Source organism: Rana temporaria, chromosome 11 (assembly GCF_905171775.1).
Source record: "Rana temporaria chromosome 11, aRanTem1.1, whole genome shotgun sequence".
In the NCBI taxonomy this organism is placed as follows: Eukaryota; Metazoa; Chordata; class Amphibia; order Anura; family Ranidae; genus Rana; species Rana temporaria.
Window position 1 is genome coordinate 10,349,844 of NC_053499.1, and position 14,086 is coordinate 10,363,929.

Sequence of the window (14,086 nt, forward strand, 5' to 3'; positions counted from 1 at the left end):
AGCCAAAGCTTGTTTGGCTGTACTTCTGTGGATCACGGTAGTGCAGTTCATCCTGCACTCCTGTGGTCCGTTTTCAGCAGACTGAAGCCCGCTGTCGGCTGACATCACACAGCCGGTCCAGGCTCAGAAAAGATTGCTATCGTGTGGTTAGGATCCGCCCATATGCCTGCACTGGCACCCGGCTCAGCCTCTTAGCGAACCATTGAGAGCCTGAGCCAGCTGCTCCCTCCCCCTCCACAGTCCAGCGCTCCCTCCCCCTCCACAGTCCAGCGCTCCAGTGAGCGCGGAAGAGCAGAGAGCCAGCAACTGACAGCCACCAGCTCTCTACTCATGCAGCTCTTAGACCCGAGCGATCAGGGGTGTTTTGATCAGTTTTCACCCTTAGAGCCGGAGTGGGACCGATTGCTGTATCAATCCTAAATGATGATTCCTAAATAAAATGAGAAAAGTAACCTTTACCCCCACTCTCCCCTTCTACAGAGGCACACTAAGATCGAAGGATTGCAGTGGACAAGACTGCCCTGCATGTCTTCACTGTCCCGGCTGTGCTTGCACCTTGCAGCCTCAAAGATTTTTATGGGGCGATGCCGGGGATGATCTAATGCAGGGATTTTTAATTAGCTGACCTCCAGCTGTTGCAAAACTACAAGTCCCATCATACCTCCGTGTCATGCTTGTGGTTGTCAGTCTTGCTATGCCTCATGTTACTTGTAGTTCTGCAACAGCTGGAGGTCCACTAATTGCATATCCCCGATCTAATGGAAGTTTTATGGGGCCGTATTGTGCAGGCGCAGCTGGGACATTGAAGGTTTCAGTGTTGGATGGAAGCAAGGAGTGGAGGCCATGGTCATTGGATCTAGGTATGCAGAGTCCATGAAGGGGGTCAGGAGAAAGGAGCCAATCATAAAGTGCACTTACTCTTTAAATATGCCCACAAAATTTTAAAGGGGTTCTGAAGGTTTTTTTTTACCTTATGCAATAAGGTTAAAAAAAAAAAATGATTGTAGCTCTCCCTCCTCAGCCCCCCCCCCCCCCTTATACTTTCCTGAGCCTGATCTCAATCCAGCACTGTGCACAAGAACAGAGACTCTCTCAGCTCTCTCCCTCCTGATTGGCTCAGAGACAGCAGCGGTATCCATTGGCTGCTGGTGCTGTTGTTTACAGCCAGTGAGGAGGGAGTGGGGCCGAGCCGTGTTGTGTGTGTTTATGGACACAGAGCCGGCCCTCATAGCAAGTGGCGGCGGGGGGAGTAGCCAAGGAGTGCCAGCGGTGGACCCCAGGAGAGGAGGATCGGGGCTGCTCTGTGTAAAACTATGGCACAGAGCGTGTAAATATACCATGTTTGTTGTTGGGGAAGAAAAAAGTTTGAATCCCTGGCAATCACTTGAAGTTGGGACTGAAGTGAGCCTGACTGTGGGTCAGAGGATGTTGCCGTGTCATAATCTCACTAGGCCCCAATGCCCACTTCTATTTTTGTTAAGCCATCTTGGACTTTTGGTTTACACCAGGGATATGCAATTAGCGGACCTCCAGCTGTTGCAGAACTACAAGTCCCATGAGGCATAGCAAGACTGACAGCCACAAACATGACACCCAGAGGCATGATGGGACTTGTAGTTTTGCAACAGCTGGAGGTGCACTAATTGCATATCCCTGCTTTACACCGATCTTCCCAACTGTTTTATGGGTAGACCTGAGAAAAAAAAATGATTAAAATAAAATGTTACCCCTATAATGATTATTCTGCTGATGTGGAAGTTTAGATGGCTGAGATTTTTTTTTTTTTTTTGATGCCGTGATTGATTTATCAGCTTTTCTTTTCTGGTCATGTGACTCTTTCACTTGAGGGAATTTGATTTTCCCTGGGGGGGGGGGGGGGGGCATGCAAAATAACAAGAAATTGCATGCACAAAGTGCAGTACACGTGAACCTTTCATGGCAAATTGGGGGTGGTTTGCTTTTTGGCAGACTCTGCCCAATGGATGTGAAAAGTCATGGAGGGTCTGCTTCGAGCAAACCTTACACCAGAAATTGTAATTGGAAAAGCCAAATGTTTTGTACCTATTGGTTAAGGTAGGGGGTCTTCAAACTACGGCCCTCCGGTTGTTCAAGGAACTACAATTCCCATCATGTCTAGTAGGGGTGCAACGGATCAAAAAACTCACGGTTCGGATCGTTCCTCGGATCAGATCATTTTTCGGATTGGCAAAAAAAAATAAAAAATCTCCCACGCTGTAATATCCACATCTCCTCTCCCTCCCCCACTGTAATATCCACATCTCCCTCCCCCACTGTTATTTCCACATCTCCCCCCCCCCTGACTGTAATATCCACATTCCCCCTACTGTAATGGCGTCACTAGGGTTGGTGCCACCCGGTGCCAAAAAAATGGTGTCACTCCCCCACTCACTAGACAGCAGCGTGTGTGTCCTTCGAGCGCGGGCTCCTCCTCTGTGGGTGTAAACCGAGTGGAGGGCCACCGCCGGGTGTACCAAGATGGCCGGAGTTAGGCCGAAGCCACGGCCTTTCCTAATGCTATGGCCGCAGCGGCAATCCGTGGATCGCATAGCGTGCCGATCCGAAGGGGGTGACCCGTGACGATGCTAAGGGGGGGGGGATAGTTCCCCATTGCTGGTATTAGTGGGAGGAGGGTGCCCCATTGCTGGTATCAGTGGTGGGGGAAAAGTTCCCCCTTGCTGGTATCAGGGGGGGGGGGGGAAGTTCCCCATTGCTGGTATCAGTGGGGGGGGGGGGGGAGTTCCCCATTGCTGCTATCAGTGGGGGGGGGGGATAGTTCCCCATTGCTGGTATCAGTGGGGGGGGGGGATAGTTCCCCATTGCTGGTATCAGTGGGAGAATTGGTGCCCTGAGGGCCGGATAAAGGCAAGTAAAGGGCCGCAGTTTGGAGACCCCTGCTATATAGATCACAGGTGTCGAACACAAGGCCCGAGAGCCGAATCCGGCCCTCCAGGCCATTTCATGTGGCCCTCGCACCTCTCCTGCAGCTGCAGCCCTCCTCTGGTCCTCCAGACCCTTACTTTCTGCTTTCAAGCAATGCATCCAGCTTCTTCCCAGCAGCAGCATAAGGAAAGGGGGGTGCATTGTGATGTAAGGGAGAGTGGGGGACCCAACTTCTGATGGTGGGGTGGCTCTTGACATCTAATGTAAGGGGAGGGGATGCGCTGGACATCTAATCTTACAGATATAACCGGCCCTTTTGAGAGCAATCATAATGCTGATGCGGCCCACAATGAAATTGAACTGACCCCCCTGCTATAGATGATGCGATTTGTCTACACTGCAACCACAGGTTGCAGGAAAGAAAATCGCTTGATTCACCTATCAACACTGTGTTAGAGCAATCCCTCCCACTGCGCTATTGTGTTCTACTGGCAGCGAGCTATCCATGCCGGCAGAACGCGATTACTGCTGGCGGCTATAAAAATCGCATGTAAAAATTCAGACAAACTGGTTGTACTAAAGGCAATCGATTTGATCGACCAGTACAACCAGCCAGCCCATAGGATTGAATCTTGGCTGGTTCAGTAGGGACTGGCTGGGATTCGATCCATCCGGCCAGCTTTAGACATCCCTCCCTAGGACAGTGATGGGGAACCTCGGCACTTCAGATGTTTTGGAACTACATTTCCCATGATGCTCCACTACACTGCAGAGTGCATGAGGATCATGGGAAATGTAGTTCCAAAACATCCGGGGGGGCCGAGGTTCACCATCACTGCCCTATGATGACCCTGGTAGGTTGGTGCAGACCTGAGAACTCGGGTGCTTCACATCAAAGGTCCTGAGAGACGTAGGAACCCGGTGAGTGATTCTGTAATCCACGCTGGAGACCGTTTACAGCTCCTGACATAAATGTCCATCGCGGCCGGACTGAGTCCGGTACAACTTTCATTCTTCCAGTTTATAACATGAACAGGATTCACCTTGTTTTAATGTGTTTTTTCTTTTATAGTATTTATTCAGTTGTGATTATTTCAGCGTATACATTCTGTGTGTGTTTAGCATTAGTTTGATTCATGACTCCGCCCCCCTCCTCCGATGACTGACTGCACCCGGACCCCCGGACCGCTCTCTATGCATTTAGCATGTTTTTGATTTCTTTCAGACTTGACGTTAGTTGGAAACTTATTTTTTCATTCTGCAATATTGACTTTTTTTCCTGTAATGGTTAATGTGTGCTGGAATAAATTTTTGTTTTTTATAAAGATTTGTTTTATTGCATATTTGGGAGGGTGGGGGGATGGGGAGGGGTGTACGGTGTTTACCTTTTCCTAAAAAGGAGAACTTTATAAGATTGAGCCCAATAAAACAAACATTTCCCAGCAAGCTGCTGCCTTTTACACACAATGCTCTGGCTCTCTGCCCCTCCCCCTGGATCATACTGCTGCCTTATACACACAATGCTCTGGCTCTCTGCCCCTCCCCCTTGATCACACTGCTGCCTTATACACACAATGCTCCAGCTCTGCTCCTCCCCCCTTAATCACACTGCTGCCTTAAACACAATGCTCTGACTCTCTGCACCTCCCCCTGGATTGCACTTCTGCCTTATACACACACAATGCTCCGGCTCTCTGCAATCCCCCCCACCCCCGGATCGCACTGCTGCCTTATATACACACACACACAATGCTCCGGCTCTCTGCCCCTCCCCCTGGATCATACTGCTGTCTTATACACACAATGCTCTGGCTCTCTGCCCCTTCCCCTGGATCACACTGATGCCTTATACACACAATGCTCCGGCTCTACCCCTCCCACTGGATCACACTGCTGCCTTATACACACAATGCTCCGACTCTCTGCACCTCCCCCTGGATCACACTGCTGCCTTATACACACAATGCTCCGACTCTCTGCACCTCCCCCTGGATTGCACTTCTGCCTTATACTCACAATGCTCCGGCTCTCTGCCCCCCCGGATCGCACTGCTGCCTTATACACACACACACAATGCTTCGGCTCTGTCTCTCCCCCTGGATCACACTGCTGCCTTATACACACAATGCTCCTGCTCTCTGCTCCCCTCCCCCTGGATTACACTGCTGCCATATACACACAATGCTCTGGCTCTCTGCTCCCTTCCCACTGGATCACACTGCTGCCTTGTACACCCAATGCTCCAGCTCTCTGCTACCCTCCGCCTAGATCACACTGCTGCCTTATACACACAATGCTCCGGCTCTCTATCCTCCCCCTGGATCACACTGCTGCCTTATGCACACAATGCTTTGGCTCTCTGCCCCCCTCCACTGGATCACACTACTGTCTTATACACACAATGCTCAGGATTGCTGTTTCCCTCCCCTGGATCACACTGCTGCCTTATACTTGCAATGCTCCAGCTCTCTGCCCCTCCCCCTGGATCACACGGTTGCCTTATTCATACACTACTCCAGCTCTCTGCCCCCCTTCTCCTGAATTACACCGCTGCCTTATACACACAATGCTCCGGCTCTGCCCCTCCGCCTGGATCACACTACTGCCTTATTCAGACAATGTTTTAGCTCTCTGCCCCCTCCCCCTGGATCACACTGCTGCCTTATACACACAATGCTGTGGCTCTCTGCCCCCCACCGCCTGTATCACACTACTGCCTTGTTACACACAATGCTCCGGCTCTCTGTTCCCCTCCCCTGGATCACACTGCTGCCTTATTCACACAATGCTCCAGCTCTCTGCCCCCCTCCCCCTGGATCACACTGCTTCCTTATACACACAATGCTCCGGCTCTCTGCTCCCCTCCACCTAGATCACACTGCTGCCTTATACACACAATGCTCTGGCTCTCTGCCCCCCTCCACTGGATCACACTGCTGTCTTATACACACAATGCTCAGGATTGCTGTTTCCCTCCCCTGGATCACACTGCTGCCTTATACTTGCAATGCTCCAGCTCTCTGCCCCTATATATATATATATTTTTAAGCGCCCTCGCCCCGTGCTCGCGTGTTGTGGTGAACTCCTACATATATCATGTCCACGTATGTAAACAGTGTTTGCACCACACGTGTGAAGTATCGCCGTGAACGTCCGAGTGAGAGCAATAATTCTAGCATTAGGCCTCCTCCTGAAATTTCATCAGGTAACCTGTTAGAGTAAAAAGTCTTGGCCCCGCCCTCTGAGGCTGCCCCCGCCTCTTCTATTGGATCCTCTATTTTCACTGTATATACTGTACAATAGAGTTCAGAGTCACAGCCCCGCCCTCTCAGGCTGTCCCCGCCTCCGCTGTTGGATCCTTCATCATCACTGCACATGCAATGAATGGAGAGCTGCGTCTCGATCCCGCCCCCTCGGGATCTCCCTTCCCACCCCCTCTGTTGGCTCCTCCTTCATCACTGTACATACAATGGATAGAGATCAGAGTGACAACTCTGCCCCCTCAGGATCTCCCTGCCCACCCCTCTGTTGGCCCCTCCTTCATCACTGTACATACAATAGAGATCAGAGTGACAGCTCCGCCCCCTTAGGATCTCCCTGCCCACCCCTCTGTTGGCTCCTCCTTCATCACTGTACATACAATGAATAGAGAACAGAGTGACAGCCCCGCCCCCTTAGGATCTCCCTGCCCACCCCCTCTGTTGGCTCCTCCTTCATCACTGTACAACATACAATGAATAGAGATCAGAGTAATAGCCCCACCCCTTTAGGCTATCCCTGCCCACCCCTCTTTTGGCTCCTCCTTTATCACTGTACATACAATGAATAGAGAACAGAGTGACAGCCCCGCCCCCTTAGGATCTCCCTGCCCACCCCCTCTGTTGGCTCCTCCTTCATCACTGTACATACAATGAATAGAGATCAGAGTAATAGCCCCGCCCCTTTAGGCTATCCCTGCCCACCCCTCTTTTGGCTCCTCCTTTATCACTGTACATACAATGAATAGAGAACAGAGTGACAGCTCCGCCCCCTTAGGATCTCCCTGCCCACCCCCTCTGTTGGCTCCTCCTTCATCACTGTAACATACAATGAATAGAGATCAGAGTGACAGCTCCGCCCCTTTAGGATCTCCCTGCCCACCCCTCTGTTGGCTCCTCCTTCATCACTGTACATACAATGAATAGAGATCAGAGTAATAGCCCCGCCCCTTTAGGCTATCCCTGCCCACCCCTCTGTTGGCTCCTCCTTCATCACTGTACATCCAATGACTAGAGATCAGAGTGACAGCCCCGCCCCCCCGGTGTTGGTAGGTAGTGGACTTTGCCTCTACCAAGATGGCGGCGGGCGCTTCCTCTTCCTGTGTGCGTCCGAGCGTGTGATGTCAGCGGGAAACATGGCGGAGAGCAGGAGCGGGCCGTACAGCCCCCCCGAGACCGGAGCCCTGACCGGCACCGCCCGGATCCCCCGGATGGGGGTCTCTCTGCTCGGGGTGCTCTGCTTGCTGTGCCAGGTGTGTCCCCTCGGGGCCACAACACACTGGGTGGTGACAGAGGACGGCAAGATCCAGCAGCAGGTGAGGTGACACCTGACAGAGGGGGGAATCCTGAGATTGGGGGACACGTGACAGGGGGAGGGAAGTCACTAGAGAAAGAAGGGGGACACCTGAGATAAAGTAGGGGCATCTGAAAGGAGGAGAGGGGGATACTTGAGGAAAAAGGGGGTGGGGGAAACACCTGAGAGGAGGGGGGGGTGACACTGGAAAGAAGGGGGGGCACCTGAGAGAAGAGAGGGGGGACACCCGAGAGGAAAAGGGGGGGCCACCCGAGAGGAGAGGGGGGACACCTGAAGGAAGGGGGGGAGACCTGAGAGGAAAGGGGGGACACCCGTGAGGGGGGTGACATCAGTAAGGAGAAGGGTGACACCTAAAAGGAGGGGGGGACACATGAAAGGGGGGTGACATCTGAAAGGGGACACAGGAGAGGGGGGACACCTGAGGCGGAAAGGGGGGGGTGACATCAGAAAGGATAAGGGGGACACAGGAGAGGGGGGGGTGACAGAAAGGATAAGGGGGGACACCTGATAGGAGAGGGGGGACACCCCTAAAGGAGGGGGGTGACATCAGAAAGGAGAAGGGTGACATCTAAAAGGAGGGGTGACATCTGAAAGGAGAGGTGGGGACACAGGAGAGGGGGGGACACCCAAGGAAGAAAGGGGGGGTGACATCAGAAAGAATAAGGGGGACACCTGAGAGGAGAGGGGAGATACAGGAGGGGAAAGGGGGGACACCCGAAAAGAGGGGGGTGACACCTAAAAGGAGGGGGGACACATGAAAGGGGGGTGACATCTGAAAGGGGACACAGGAGAGGGGGGACACCTGAGGCGGAAAGGGGGGGTGACATCAGAAAGGATAAGGGGGACACAGGAGAGGGGGGGGTGACAGAAAGGATAAGGGGGGACACCTGATAGGAGAGGGGGGGACACCCCTAAAGGAGGGGGGTGACATCAGAAAGGAGAAGGGTGACATCTAAAAGGAGGGGTGACATCTGAAAGGAGAGGTGGGGACACAGGAGAGGGGGGGACACCCAAGGAAGAAAGGGGGGGTGACATCAGAAAGAATAAGGGGGACACCTGAGAGGAGAGGGGAGATACAGGAGGGGAAAGGGGGGACACCCGAAAAGAGGGGGGGTGACACCTAAAAGGAGGGGGGACACATGAAAGGTGGGTGACATCTGAAAGGAGAGGGGGGGACATCTGAAAGGAGAAGGGGGAAACATGAGAGGGGGGACACCCGAGAGGAAACGGTGGGGGTGACATCTGAAAGGAGAAGCGGGACATCAGAGAGGAGAGGGGGGGACACCTGGAAGGGGGGGGGTGACATCTGAAAGAAGGCGGACAGAGGAGAGGAGGGTGACACCCGAGAGGAGAGGGGGGTGACATCTGAAAGGAGTGGGGGGGGACACCCGCGAGGAGAGTGGGGGGGGGCACACGAGAGGAGAGTGGGGGGCCATCAGAGAGGGGGTGACATCAGAAAGGAGAGGGGGGACACCTGAAAGCAGAAGGGGGACACCTGAAAGGGGGGTGAAATCTGAAAGGAGAAGGGTGACACCCAAGAGGGGAGGTCATCTTGAGTAGAAGTGGGGGACACCTGAAAGAAGGGGTGACACCTGAGGGAAAATGGGAGGGGTCACCTAAGAGGAAAAGGGGGGCACAGGAGAGGGAAAAGGGACACCTGAGAGGGGGGGGGGGAGTGTCACCTGAAAGAGGTGTATCCTGAATGTGAAAAGAGGGGTCACTTCTTGAGTGGAGAGGGGGGGGCAATAATGTAATAATGGAGGGGTCACCCGAGTAAAAAGAAGTGGGGGACACCTGAGAGGAGAAGGGGGGAGTTAATTTGAGGTAAAGTAGGGACACCTGAGAGAGAAGCGGAGGGTGGACACCAGAGAGGGGGGGTTTCACTTGGGAGGGGGGGACATCTGAGTGACGCGGAGGGGGGTGGCACCTGAGAGAGGAGGTCACCTGAAAGGGAAAAGGAGTTGGGGACACCTGGGAGGAGAGGGGGGGGGGGGGGTCGGCTGAGAGGAGGAGGTCAGTAGATCAGCCGGCCCTGAATTGGGTGTAGTGATAGTTGCTGATGTCCGGTTGGAGGGATTCTGAAGGACGCCTCCTATTGGGTGCTGGAGGCTCTTGTTGTCAGACTCCTGAAGGGGGTGTGGGAAGGGCTGTCCAATCACATGATTGGCTGTCGGATGATCCTGTCCCACCAGGAGCTTTCTATGTGTCTAGCTGGTGTTTTCTGTGTACCGTTTGAGGCCCTTTTATTGGAGGAGATGGAATTCATTCCCTTTGTGTCGTCCAATGGCGCAGATTTTAGAAAATCCCTAGTATTCCGAAACACCAATTTTGGTGTTTTTTTTTTTTTTTTTTTTCTTTTTTTAATACTTTTTAAGTGCAGAGGAGAGATTTGGGGTATTTTAGATCCCTCCATAAAGAGTACCTGTCGCCGCCTATTGCTGTCACATGGCATGTTTACACTCCTTGCGCCAGGAATAAAAGTGATCAGATTTTATTTTTTAAAGAGACAGTGTAAAAAATAATTATTTTTTAAAGTGCCCCCCGTGCTCACGCACCAAAGAAAACGCATACGTAAATGCTGTTCAAATCGCACATGTGAGGTATCGCTGTGATCGTCAGAGCGAGAACAATAATTCTAGCCCTAGACCTCCTCTGTAACTCTTAAAAAAATCCATCGCCTATGGAGATTATTAAGTACCGTAATTTGTCACCATTCCACAAATGCGTGCAGTTTTAAAGCGTAACATGTTGGGTATCTATTTACTCGACGTAACTTCATCTTTCACAATATGCTTTAAAAAAAAAGGGCTAACTTTACTGATTTCTTTTTAAATAAAAAAATATATATATTTTTTTAAATAAAAAAAAAAAATATTAAAAAAAAATATTTGTTTAAATAAAAAAAAATCCCCCCCCCCCAAAAAAGCGTTTGAAAGACCGCTGCGCAAATTCAATGTGACATAAAACGACCACCATTTTTATTCTCCAGAGTCTTTGGTAAAAAATAATATCTATTATTTAAAGTTTATTATTACCGTATATACTCGAGTATAAGCCAAGTTTTTCAGCACTTATTTTTTCTTTTTTTGTGCTGAAAATGCCCCCCTCGGCTTATACTCGAGTCCCCTTTTTGCGCCTGATCTTCTGGAATTTGGGGACCCGGTACCGGCCGGCCATAGGTCTCCTGGACCCCAAACTTGGCACACATGTAGCCCCACTCTTCCTCTACAAGTGTGCAAAGTTTGTTATCCGGGGGACCTACGGCCGGGAGCACTGACTTTTCAAAGCCGGGCACCCCTTCTATAGACTCCCATGTTAAATGGTAATTTCTCCGGTGAATTTGGGGACTGGGTACCGGCCGGTCATAAGTCCCCTGGATCCGAAACTTGGCACACATGTAGCCCCATTTCTCCTCTACAAGTGTGCAAAATTTGTTGTCTGGGGAACCTTCGGCTGGGGAGCCGGGCACCCCTTCCATAGACTCCCTCCCATGTTAAACGTCAGTCTAATCATGGGCACAGTGAGGCATGCAGATGGACACCCTAGGCTTATACTCGAGTCAATATGTTTTCCCAGTTTTTTTTTTTTTTTTGTCGTAAAATTAGGTGCCTCAGCTTATACTCGAGTATATATTGTATATTATTTTTATTAAATTATTTATTAATAATAATAATAATATATTAATTATAAATATTAATATAATAATAAATTAATATATATCTTATTATTATTTTTTTTAAATGTATGAGGGTTCTAAGTAATTACTGATTTTTGTGTAATAATATATTGTAAATATTAATATAATAATAATAATAAATTAATATATTTTATTATTATTATTTTTTTTAAATGTATGAGGGTTCTAAGTAATTACTGATTTTTGTGTCAAAAAAAGTTTAGTCCAGAAGTGTTTAATAAATAATCTAGCTATAGGTATTTCTACATAGTTGCACTGTTCCAGTTTGGACCATTGTAACTATAGAAATCTTCTTCTTTTTTTCTTTTTTTTGTAAATATTTTCTTGATCCCGGTCTGAAGGTCAGATTTCTCCAGGATTGGTTCACAAATGTTTGCTTTGAGTAAATATGTGTCAATTTGGTTCCCTGTATCTTACCAGCTTCTATGTTGTATCTCTGAGGTAGATTGTGATGTACAATCGATCGTTGTGACATGGGGGGGGGGTTCGCTCTCGTGGTCGATGCTTTTTATACAGTGAATCCCACAGCAGAAAGGAAATATATTTGCCGGCCTGTTGGCCATCTTTTTTATTAAAACGGCAGAAAGCAAAATAACAGTCCAACATGGTTTCCCATGCAAGGGATCTCCTCCGGCTTCAGCAGAATACAAACACTGGAAAATGCCAAACCACCTGGCTCATAAGCTCACTCGGCTTCATCTGCAGTACCACACTGCACCTCGTGCTGGTCTCTGACTGTGTTGTCCATTTCTCCGGCATACTTGGCTCTCTGGCCTTTAGTCGCACCATCCTGCTGCACAGCCCGCCACCTGATTGGGTTCTCTGAACACCCCAATAGGAGCCGTGGAACGAGACCTTCCATCTCGTCTTCTGGCACCTCTGAACCATATGTGAGACCCTCTGTCTCTTTGCTTCTGGCACCTCTGACTCCTTGGTGATACCCTCTGTCTCTTGGCTTCTGGCACCTCTGACTCCATGGTGATACCCTCCATCTCTTGGCTTCTGGCTGGGGCGCCTCTGAACCATATGTGAGACCCTCCATCTCTTGGCTTCTGGCTGGGGCACCTAACCACTCGGTGAGACCCTCCATCTCTTGGCTTCTCTGACTCCTTGGCGAGACCCTCTGTCTCTTGGCTTCTGGCACCTCTGACTCCTTGGTGATACCCTCTGTCTCTTGGCTTCTGGCACCTCTGACTCCTTGGTGATACCCTCTGTCTCTTGGCTTCTGGCACCTCTGACTCCTTGGTGATACCCTCTGTCTCTTGGCTTCTGGCACCTCTGACTCCATGGTGATACCCTCTGTCTCTTGGCTTCTGGCACCTCTGACTCCATGGTGATACCCTCCATCTCTTGGCTTCTGGCTGGGGCGCCTCTGAACCATATGTGAGACCCTCCATCTCTTGGCTTCTGGCTGGGGCACCTAACCACTCGGTGAGACCCTCCATCTCTTGGCTTCTCTGACTCCTTGGCGAGACCCTCTGTCTCTTGGCTTCTGGCACCTCTGACTCCTTGGTGATACCCTCTGTCTCTTGGCTTCTGGCACCTCTGACTCCATGGTGATACCCTCCATCTCTTGGCTTCTGGCACCTCTGACTCCTTGGCGAGACCCTCTGTCAACATACCGGAAGCAAGATATTATGCTATACTCCAATGAGAGAGAGAGATATCTCTGTAGAACAAGATGACCTAGAACCCGGGCATCGCCCGGCTGTCTGTAAACCTGTAGATCGTGTGCAATTTACAACAACAGAGGGGAAAAAGAAAAACCCTAAAGGTTAGCATCCTCTAGAAAGTGTACGAAGACATAACAGCCAGAGAAGAGACCGTGAAGAAGTGGAGAAGGAAAGTGGTTTATTGCAAGGCAGTGCTCAGCTCTTTACACAAAGAACAATAGAGTATATGTCACTACTATGCAAATGTGATGGTCTAAAAGGCACATCTTCGCTGAAATACAAGAAGAATGTAGAAACTTGATGTCCGAAGTTTGGTTGTGCTCATCCTCTTCTGTATTTCCTTTTATACCTCCCAGTGCGTGGGCAGCAGGGGGTAGACACCAACTTTCAGCTACATTCTTGTCTCGATGGGAGAGAGTGCTACTAGTGGCCGTTTTGATTAACCACTTAACCCCTGGACCATATTGCTGGTCAAAGACCAGGGCACTTTTTGCGATTCGGCACTGCGTCGCTTTAACTGACAATTGCGCGGTCGTGTGATGTGACTCCCAAGCAAAATTGACGTCCTTTTTTTCCCCACAAATGGAGCTTTCTTTTGGTGGTATTTGATCACCTCTGCGGTTTTTAGTTTTTGCTGTAATAAATATCCCCCAAAAATATATAAAAAAAGAATTTTAAATAATAAAAAAAATAAAAAAATAAAAAATTTTTTCCTCAGTTTAGGCTGATGCGTATTCTTTGTAATTCGTAAAAAAAAATCGCAATAAACGTTTGGTTTGCGCAAAAGGTATAGCGTTTACAAAATAGGGGGTAGTTTTATGGCTTTTTTTTTTTTTTTTTTTTTTTTTTTACTAGTAATGGCGGCGATCAGCTATTTTTTTTTTCGGTACTGCGACATTATGGCGGACACTTTTGACACATTTTTGGGACCATTGTCATTTTTTAGTGCTATAAAAATGCATTGGCTTACTATAAAACTGCCACTGGCAGGGAAGGGGTTAAGTATGTTCCCTGGGTGTGTTCTAACTGTAGGGGGAGTGGCCTCACTAGGAAATGACAGATCGCTGCTCATACATTGTATGAACAGAAGATCAGCATTTCTCCCCTGACAGGACCGGGAGCTGTGTGTGCACACACACACACACAGCTCCCGGTCTTGCTCTGTAACGAGCAATCGCGGGTGCCCGGGGCCGATCAGGGACGAGCGGGGGGGCGCGTGCGCCCCTAGTGGCCGCTGCGAGAG

At 50.0% G+C, this 14,086-nt stretch overlaps 1 protein-coding gene across 1 annotated transcript in view; it reads left to right on the forward strand.

Annotated features, from left to right (window-relative positions):
• The first annotated feature begins 7,222 nt into the window (after positions 1–7,222).
• The window catches only part of LOC120917025 (tetratricopeptide repeat protein 17-like), an 80,842-nt gene continuing 73,978 nt past the window's right edge, over positions 7,223–14,086 (forward strand). The window contains exon 1 of the mRNA XM_040328013.1: positions 7,223–7,474. Coding sequence (XP_040183947.1) covers positions 7,280–7,474 — 195 coding nt within the window. The 5' untranslated portion in view covers positions 7,223–7,279. The remainder of the gene's footprint in view (positions 7,475–14,086) is intronic.